At 37.3% G+C, this 10319-nt stretch overlaps 1 protein-coding gene across 1 annotated transcript; it reads right to left on the minus strand.

Annotated features, from left to right (window-relative positions):
• Positions 1–809: 809 nt before the first annotated feature.
• On the minus strand, positions 810–5957 carry LOC149274365 (keratin, type I cytoskeletal 19-like). Its single transcript, XM_089505602.1, has 8 exons — positions 5262–5957; positions 4688–4770; positions 3925–4081; positions 3606–3767; positions 2168–2293; positions 1303–1523; positions 1126–1160; positions 810–862 (listed from the first exon to the last, which is right to left on the minus strand). The coding sequence occupies exons 1-8, from the start codon at positions 5955–5957 to the stop codon at positions 810–812; spliced, it is 1533 nt and encodes a 510-aa protein (XP_089361728.1).
• Positions 5958–10319: the final 4362 nt, after the last annotated feature.

The raw sequence follows: 10319 nt of genomic DNA on the forward strand, positions 1-10319 counted from the left end.
ATATATATGCTTCCACTCGAAGGAAAAACAATATTGGCAAATGATGAAATGTGGGAGAAAATGAACATTCTAAATTACATACTTAATCGGAATCAGTAACATGGGCCTTGGCATGTCTGCAGGGCAAAAAATGTAATGATGGTTAACAGAACAACAGGGGTGGTTGGCTTGTAGCTGATTTGAAACCATTATGAAGATCCTCTACCAAAATCAGGCACACAGAAGATCCAGTGGCTTTGTTGGATAATGTAGAAGAGCTGTCTGATTGTTCCCCCCTGCTTGCACACAATACTCATGTTTAATTCCTTCAACATACTGGTCCATCTTTAACGGGGCCCAGCGCAAGACCACAAATCTTCAGTAGTCTTACCAAGTTCTTTATGTACCCCATGACAGCATCCCTTCATATTCTCTGACACTACCTCAATCACCATTGAGATCTTAAGGCTTTAGGGAGACGAGGAAGGTGCCACTTATTACACATTTAAAGGAACTTTAAAATGTCTTTGTTTAAGTAATGTAATTTGTCATTGGAAACGTCCCACTTCAGGCAATCAATGTCTTCACTCATGCCTTATGTCCATGTTTGTTTCTGTAGTTAAGATCAAGACAATAATAAAACATGTTTCCTCCTTACCAAAAGTGAATGTAAGCCCAAAACCCATGAGCATTTATCACATACTGTCTACCATTAATGCTGAAAAAAAAGTACTGAATTATTGTGCCAAAAATGACAATTATGAGAGAGTCATTACATGGTGGAATCTGCATTGTGCTGTACATAGAACCTTCATCTGCCCCCTGATATTTTACTTAGACTCTTGGGATTGTGTTTCTTGATCCTTCTCTTCTTTATGTTCCTCTAGAAAGAAGAAAATCATTGGGAACAAAAATTTATAATAATGTAATGCCATAGTAAAAAAAAGAGTAGGGGAATTAAAGCCCCCCCTCCCACATATGCCCCCTTCAACTTTTTTGTTGTTGTTCATGCCCTGCCCATTTTATGTCCCTCCGCAAGGCCTTATTTATATATTACATATGTATTCTATATGATGAGAGGAGTCTTTTTAATTCTGTAATGATTACTTTTGATTACTTGATTTGACTACATTATGAAACCATTACCATGCTTTTCATTGTCCAGCGGTGATTCTATTACTCTGCAAAATGAAAACAATAAATGTGTGTTAGATTTCAATTACGCCCAACATTTCAATCGTATTACTTCATAACTGCATAGCATCTGAATGATTTAAAGTCACATTTGATACGAACATTTGATTAATACATCTTTTTACTTACTGGATGTCATTTCCATCTAACAGTTGTTGGTAGGTGGCAATTTCCAGCTCCAAGTGAGTTTTTTGGTCCATAAGGCGGTGATATTCTTGGTTCTGGCTCTCCAAGTCTGATCGGATCTGGGCTAGGATCCCTTCGACATTATTTATAGATTTTTGTAACTTAGATAGGTGAAAAGCATAGCTGCTCTTTGTCTCCTCAAGGATGCCCTCCAGTGCAGATGTCTAAAACCCCAAAAGCATAAATACATAAAAAAGAAAATTACACTTTATATAGAGGACTACAGGTCCTATGATGCTTTGCTCAGCTTTGTCTACAAGTGGTAAGGAATCATGGGATGTGTAGCGCCACATCTGCAGGAAAGATACCTGCTTGCTACATCTACATTCTATGGAGTCTTGTCTGTGCGATTTATTAACATTGTTTATGCCTGCATTTTAGGCTTTTCTGGTAAAAACTGAGCAGCTAGTCTGGAAATATGTATTTTTCTAAGGATAGTTATCTGAATCAGGCACGGATTGGCCATGTGGAACACCAGGCCAAAAGGACCACATGCCTTACGATCCTGACGCTCCAACAGTAGCTTGTGTACTGCAGTGTGCGACCATTGGCAGGATACACACTGCTACACACACTGCTACACGAGAGTATAAAAATGTAACTTGAGGCCGTGTGTATCCAGCTGGTGGCTGCATGCATCATTTGGTGGCCTGGTGGTCTCAGCATACAGTATCTCTCCTTCTTCCACACTGAAATAATCCCCATTCTTCTCAATCCCCACTCCATACAGCTATGGGACAAAAATGCCGCACAGATGCATTATGGCATATGACATAAAACAAATGCAATAAATGTAAGTTAAATATACCATGTTCTGCTCACTTTGAAGCTCGATCTCCAGGGTTTGCAAAGAATGTCTCAAATCAATGATGTTTGTTTGGGCCGATTGCATCTGTTCAGAGCCAGAAGACACCTGTTGAGTAAGCTCTTGGCTCTAGAAAAGAAAATATTTGAAATGTTTTGGGGTTTCATTACTTTATTATTATTATTATTATTATCCTTTATTTATATAGCGCCAACAGTTTACGCAGCGCTTAATACAATACATAAATTCAAGGGATATGACAAGACAAGAATTGACAGACTAAGACAAACCGATACATTTGGTGGAGAGAGCCCTGCTCGCAAGCTTACAATCTAGAGGGAAATGGGGTGACAAACATAAGGCATAGAGAAAGGGTGAGAGGTATTGTGGGGGTTGTATCGATGACAAGGAAGTTCTAGCAGCTAAGATGGTATGCTTCTCTGAAGAAGTGGGTTTTTAGATGTTTCTTGAATGTTGGGAGGGAGGGAGAATGCTGAAGGTTCCTTGGGAGAAGATTCCAGAGATATGGGGCAGCTCGAGTGAAATCTTGTAGACGGGAAAAGGAAGAGGTGATGAGTGAGGAGGAGAGCCTTAGCCCATGGGAGGAACGTAGGGATCGAGTAGGAGAGTATTTGCTAATGAGGTCAGAAATGTACGGAGGAGCAGTATTATGGATGGCCTTATATGTCAGTACCAGGATCTTAAATTTAATTCTAAAGGTAATTGGGAGCCAGTGGAGGGTTTCACAGAGGGGGGAAGCAGAAGAGGAGCGACGTGCAAGGAAGATGAGCCTAGCAGCCGCATTAAGGATAGACTGTAGAGGAGAGAGTCGAGACAGTGGAGTGCCAACCAGAAGAGTGTTGCAGTAGTCAAGACGGGAAATGATAAGGGAATGAACCAGGGTTTTTGTGGATTCTTGGGTGAGGAATGGGCGGATACGAGAGATGTTTTTTAGGTGCAAGCGGCAGGATCTGGCGAGGGACTGAATGTGAGGGATGAAGGAGAGGTTTGAGTCAAGGATGACCCCAAGGCATCGGGCCTGGTTAGTAGGAGAGATAGTCGTGTTGTTAATGGTGATAGAGAATTCAGGTAGTGGAGTGGAGATGGAGGGAGGGAAGATAATGAGTTCAGTTTTAGAAAGATTAAGTTTCAGGTAGTGTTGTGACATCCATGAAGAAATAACAGACAAGCAATTGGTAATACGGGACAGGAGAGATGGAGAGAGATCAGGAGAAGACAGGTAGATTTGGGTATCATCTGCATATAGGTGATACTGGAGGCCAAATGAGTTGATTAGTTTGCCAAGAGATGAAGTATAAAGAGAGAACTTAATAATAACGTTAAGCTGAAATTAATAAAACACAAAGTTGATACCATCGGTGGAATCAATATGTAATAAGTCTAATAATTTACGACTAGCAAGGATGTGCAATAGATTTACCCTTTCCAGAAACATATTTTCTGCCTCCTTGAGGTTCCTCGCCATAAGGTTTTCATACTCTTCTCGAATGTTCATCAAGATTTGGCTCAGGTCAGTGGATGGAGCAGCTTCCACTTCCACACTTACCCGGGCACCCAGGTCAGCAGTCAGCTTGTTTATCTCCTGCAATGGTAGATGACATGTCTACATTAACCAGATACACCATTTATGGGTGAGACTAAGGTATTCTCTGTATCATGGAACTCTAACATCAACACATCCTACTAAAACCTACAACATTATAGCAAATTTAGCATTTCTTAGTCACAGTCTAAATTACCACTTCGTTATCCCTTCTCATCTGCAGAATCTCTTGCTGGAAGGTTTGAACCTGGATCTCCAGCTCACCAGCCTCTTGAACAAAGTTTTCTAAAATTCTGCCAAGTTCCTTCATGTCTGCTTCAGTATTGCGTCTCTGTTCAAGCTTCTCTTCATACCTGGGGGGAACAAACACTATTTTAATCCCTGAATATAAAAATGTATCTATCTATCTATCTATCTATCTATCTATCTATCGATTGGAGAATAGACCCTACTGTCATAAATCTTAGATTTTAATACCATCCCATGGTATTTTCCCATAGGAAATAAAACAAACTATTGAGGTAAAGAGGTTTTCCTATGAGTTGACCAGGAGAAACTTGAAAGTGGTGGCCCTTTGTATTGTAGACATTTTAGTTAAGTGAATAAAAAAGTTCTAGAATGAGCTCATTGTAACTACAGAAAAAAGCTTATCATTCAACGTGAAACGCTAAATAATTAGTAATAATAAAAAGCAAAGATTTTATGAGGATCTAATTCCATCAAAAATTAGAAATATATTCCAGACCAGAAATACAGATGAGAGGATGAGAACATGAATAATTTATTTGAGGTTTTGATATTCGTGGCTCATAAATATTTTCTGTATAATATGCTTCAGATGTAAAAGCCTTTGGAACTTTTATCCACCCTGTGATATTTAAGGGATATATTTGAAGATTTTCTCTTAGCATTTGAGAATTTTAATTCTGTTTGTTGTTAATTATTTACTGAAGACTTACTTGTTCTCAAGGTCACCAGTCTCCAGTCTCGCACTGTCCATCTGCAGTATAATCCTATATTTTTCGACAGTCACTTCAGAGATCTGTAAGAAGTATCTCCCGATAAGATATAGTCATTCCTCACCAAAACGATGTTCATTTTCTCTACTCTTATACAGTAATATTGACATATGGTTACTATAAAAGATTGACAAACACAAGTGTGGTGTATGCAGGAAAGCACAAGAGCTTTTAATACTCTTTGAGGCAAAAGAAAGAGAATTAAATAATTAATTACTATGTATGTTTGCAAGCTGGGGTAAAATGCCCTTCAAAAATGTGCTAATTAATTTAAATTCACTTTCTTTAAAAAATGTATTTATTGAAAAATATTTTATATACAGTATCCCTTTCTGTAACAAAATAATCATGGATTATTCTAGCACAATAAATAATTAACACAATTCTTTACAGTTACATTAACCTTTAGTACATTGTTACAATGCAGGTTCTAGAACAAAGATTTTCCCAGGAGCTTGATTAATACGTTGGGCTTTTCGTGCTGAGTGGTATATGTAATTAAATATTACTTTACCTGACTCTGAATCTCCTCTATCTGCTTAAAGTATTGGCTGTAGTCAGGGATGGTTTTGGGGACATTATTTTCATACCACTCACAGATCATCTTCTCCAGATGTGTGTTCTTCTGCTCCAGTACATGAACATCGTCTAAGTATGATGAAAGCCTTTCATTGAGTAGCTGTAGTGTTTCCTTCTCATTAAAAGTAAGCAAGCCATCTATTTTCTGGTCCCCACTTCCTCCATGTTTTTTTTTATGTGCTCCTTGACGAGGATTATTAGGTGTATGGCTTGAAGGAAATGGCTTGGCAAAGGATACTACTTTATATCCTAATACTCTATGATGGGCTACATCATGATGAGCCTGATGGAGCCCTCCATGTGGAGCGTTATGAGTAATGCTGTGATGAGCTTGATGTAATCCACCATGATGGGAATGTTGAACATCCCCGTGATGACCTTTTTGGAATCTTCTTTGTTCAGAGCCGCAGTGAGCTTTATGGAATGTCCCATGATATGAATATTCAGAGCATCCGTTATGTGTTTTTTGGAGTGCTCTATTATAGGAATGGTGGGTGATGCCATGCTGAGCATTGCGGACTCTTCTGAGATTTAAATACTGTTGTGAACCACCATGGTGGGATTGGCTGTAGGTCCATGTGGAATGGCCACCACTGGATTGGCTGTTCTTCTGCTTGATGTTGAGGCTCATGGTGGTAACTTCTAAAGACTAAACCCAATAGATACGCAAGTATCTGGAGCCTACTGAACTACTGAAATACAAGCATTTAGAATTTGTGGTTTTCCTTTTATACTAGGCTTAGCAAGAGTAGGTGTGGTTGGCTGCTACTTCTTATAAACATTTTAAAAGCTTTCTTAATCTCCATTTGTAAGAGTTCATGTTCTGGAACAATAACAACATTGTCTCATAATGTCTGGGTGGGGAAGATGGCTTGACCATTGCAGTATACAAAACATCCCATGTGAAAGTTCTTAATTTCATGTAAAATATATGAACTCCAAAATGCACAACAATTGGATTATTGTTCAAAAAGACATGTCTGCCTATTATTGACAATGTGAATTCACAATACCCTACATTGTCGTGCATCATCCAACAAAAATAAATGCATTGTCTGTAGTTTCTAGTAATGGGGATGATGGGGAGGCCCTGGGACTTTCTGCAGCTGAAGTGGCAGATTGGGTGAGTTTAGGGCACTATTAGCCATCAGCCAACCAGGCATTTGCCCGGTGTGGCAGATGGCCTGTCCGGGACTGGTAATGGGGTCCATTGTCATATGTTGAAATCAATATAGTGTTACCAGATATCTAGTTTAGATACCCAGTCACAAAGCAGAAATGACTTTAGTTTAACTTGTATGTTTGAGGCCTGCTAACTATTGATTTAGTTTGTCAGACCCTTTAACCCCTTAATGACAAAGCCTGTAAATGTACGGGCTCAAAATGCATTGTTTTCAATGGGTTTAGGGACCGCCCATTGTCCTTAAGGGGTTAAACTTGTCAATGTCAGTGTAGGCTGACTACCACTATAATCCTGTAAACTTTTTATTGGTAAATCAATCCCCGACTGTCATAAAAACAATTATATGCTGTATATTTTGTTGGTAAAATAGTAAAAATTATTTGTTGTGCTTAGTGTATGTTTTACACAAGTATACAACAGTGGGTGTTCCTTAATTGTGCAGTAATCTTTTAAACAGTTTAAAATAATAGAAATTTCTTCTTAAAGCTAATAAACATAGCTTAATTATACTGTTAAATCAGTAATCATATCTAATATTTATAAATCTAGGGTACTGTGTTTGCTCATTGATCTTCTACACTAAGTGTTCTACGTGGAAACCATAAAGATGTTAAGTCCTGCAGAATGTAGTTAAAGTTCCATCTTAAGGATGAAAGATACTTTATATATTGCCCGAGGGAGTTGTTTCCTCACAAGATTTAGGAACAAAAGGGGTCAAATTAGGACTATCCAACAGGTGGCATTGGTCTACCACCGGCCAACCATCATTAGATTGTGCTTCCCCAAAAGCAGAAGAGCTACTTGCTTGTCCAGTGTCTACATTGTCTATCTCTGGTAGTCAAGAGCTGTGTATGAGAAGGATTTTAGGTGTGATACATTAAAACATTATTTTGTATATGTGTGATAACACACAGTGAAACCATAGAAATGCAGCTGAGCCCAGCAAAGAGGTCTGATTTGCATGTCAATTAAGTAGACCATAAGCTTAATGTATTTAAATGGTTTTTTTATCACATCTTCATCACCCTCTCCTTTCCTCCTAGCCATACATATTGATATCCCTTTAGTCTTTTCTGAGTTTTTATCCTGCAAACCATTCACCTTCCTCTGAATGCTTTCCAATCGGTCACTCTACTCTAGGTGAAGGTGGACCAAAGATCTGGAAAGTGACAGAACCACCCAGCTTGCTTTTCTGATGGTTTATTGCATCGTCTGCTTACCCTGAAGCCCTTAGAAATAATTACTACTTAGTTGCCACTGACAAAACAGAATGGTATATTCTGCCTTTGAAATTCTACGTCCCAAGTGCATTAGTTTATATTTATCAGCATAAAACTGCATCTGCCACATTCTTCTAACTAATTTACATCACTGGCCATTTAGCTTTTTCCAACAGGAGATGTGGTCTCTTGCAGACTCCAAAAAAGACGTACCATACTATTAAGTTGTTTTGAAATATCACTAATAAAAACATTAAAAAGTATAGGTCAAAATACTGACCCCGTCACTAGTAACAAGACTCTCCCTTGAATTTACACCCTTAACTACAACCTTTTCTCCCCTGTCACTCAACCATTGCCTTATCTATTTAACTATTTTAACGTCCAAAGCCAAACACTGCATCTTCTATGATGGACAATGTCAAATGTCTTACTGCATTTGTAAACTTACACCCCTATATATTGTAAGACATTATGTTGGGGGGGGTCTCTAATTTTCTATTTGCTTATCTTAATAGTAAACTATTAAGATAATATAGTCTAATATTAAAAAAATATTATTACAAATATTTTTTAAAAATGTCATGCTTTAAATTTTTATATTAAGTATCTTTTAAATAGTTGATTTAAATATGCTGTAAAAACATCTTTCATCTGATATAAGATTTAGTTTCTGAGTTTTTATGGCTATTTCAAGCTACAATAAAGATTACTATCATTTCCTTAATTATTTATATTACTTAGAAAAGCTTATTTTAGAGTCTGTGTGTGGATTTTTCTTTTTCTTAGATCTGCCTAGCTGATTTTTGTTTACTACATACAGTATTTTCTCTGATTCATTATTTATTTAAACATCTTACTGAGCACCTTGTTGTGCTTAGTGTATGTTTTACACAAGTATACAACAGTGGGTGTTCCTTAATTGTGCAGTAATCTTTTAAACAGTTTAAAATAATAGAAATTTCTTCTTAAAGCTAATAAACATAGCTTAATTATACTGTTAAATCAGTAATCATATCTAATATTTATAAATCTAGGGTACTGTGTTTGCTCATTGATCTTCTACACTAAGTGTTCTACGTGGAAACCATAAAGATGTTAAGTCCTGCAGAATGTAGTTAAAGTTCCATCTTAAGGATGAAAGATACTTTATATATTGCCCGAGGGAGTTGTTTCCTCACAAGATTTAGGAACAAAAGGGGTCAAATTAGGACTATCCAACAGGTGGCCCCTGGGGTTTTGCAGGGCTGCCATTATAAATCTGGCACTCTATGGTCTCCTGCGGGGGGAGTGGTGTAGCGGGAGTTGTGAGGCTCCCAGCAGGATCACATATCATGGATTACAGATTCATGGTGGGGCAGAATATAGGCAGCGGTGTGGCTGGTCTGTATGAGGTGAGAGTGGGAGTAGTGTGAGTGTGTACATACTATGGTGTCAGGGTGTCAGAGACAGTATGTATGTGTGTATATGTATAGTGCTAGAGTCAATGTATGTATATGGTAGTGTCAGAGTCAGTGTGTGTGTGTGTGTATGTACAGCGGTGCAGTCAGTCTGTGAGTGTGTGTATATACATATCACTGTGTATATGTAAAGTGTTAGAGTCAGTGTGTGTAAATGTATAGTGACAAAGTCCATATGTCTACTGTGTTGTAATGCATTTCATAGCAATAGTTCTGAAAATAATAATAATTCAACACATTACAAGCTTGAATAGTACCAAGTTACAAGTGTTTATTAAATAAGAAGACATTACATTCAATAAATAAAATGACTAGATGAGAAAAAAAAGAAAAAGCTGACAACACGGTCCAAAATCCATCACTGTTTGTAAATCTCAGAGCCATTTCAGCAGCAAAAAAAGGAATATTAACTGTATGTTAACATTCTCATCACAAACATTCTTAATGGTTCCATGTAGTGGAAGTGAAGGGTTACATTGTCACATTGCAATACAGATACATACAACATGGTGCCTACTGGTTTTTAAGCAATGAATGCTGTAGATTTAACCCATGAACAATTTATTTGTCATTTCATGGAGTGAATAATGTAGATTGCGGTATCTGCCTAAAAACCAACACACCATTTTAAATGATTGTTTTTCTTATTTAATATATTAGTTAGTACGCATGTAAACATGCAACAACAGTGACCAGTTCCTTCTAAAGAGACTTCTTTGTATAAAAATATATTCCTTGTAATATATTTATAAGAGAAAGTCTCTAAAATGTTCTTCCCACAAACCATTAGATTCATCACATACCATATACCATTTCATAGTTTTTTTTTAAGAGAAAAAGATTAATAAAGCATTAAGTAAGGTTAACTGTTAATATACTAATCTAATGGGCAGCTAATGATAAGTGGACATTTTGCTTCTTTAGTTTCTTTGTGTCTAGCACAAGTTGCCCCATCTAGCACTTGGTTTCATGTTGTCCATGTTCTGGAGATCCTGGAACAGTAAAGACACCGAGTTATAATGGCTTATCTTAAAAAAATAGAAATTGATTTATTAAATACAATTATCTCAAATGATAATATTCAAATATCTTTAATTGGGTAAGACTCCAGGCACGGCAAGCCATAGACG

This window comes from Sceloporus occidentalis, unplaced genomic scaffold (genome assembly GCF_023333645.1).
Source record: "Sceloporus occidentalis isolate IW3139 unplaced genomic scaffold, rSceOcc1.0.p SCAF_335, whole genome shotgun sequence".
NCBI lineage: Eukaryota > Metazoa > Chordata > Lepidosauria > Squamata > Phrynosomatidae > Sceloporus > Sceloporus occidentalis.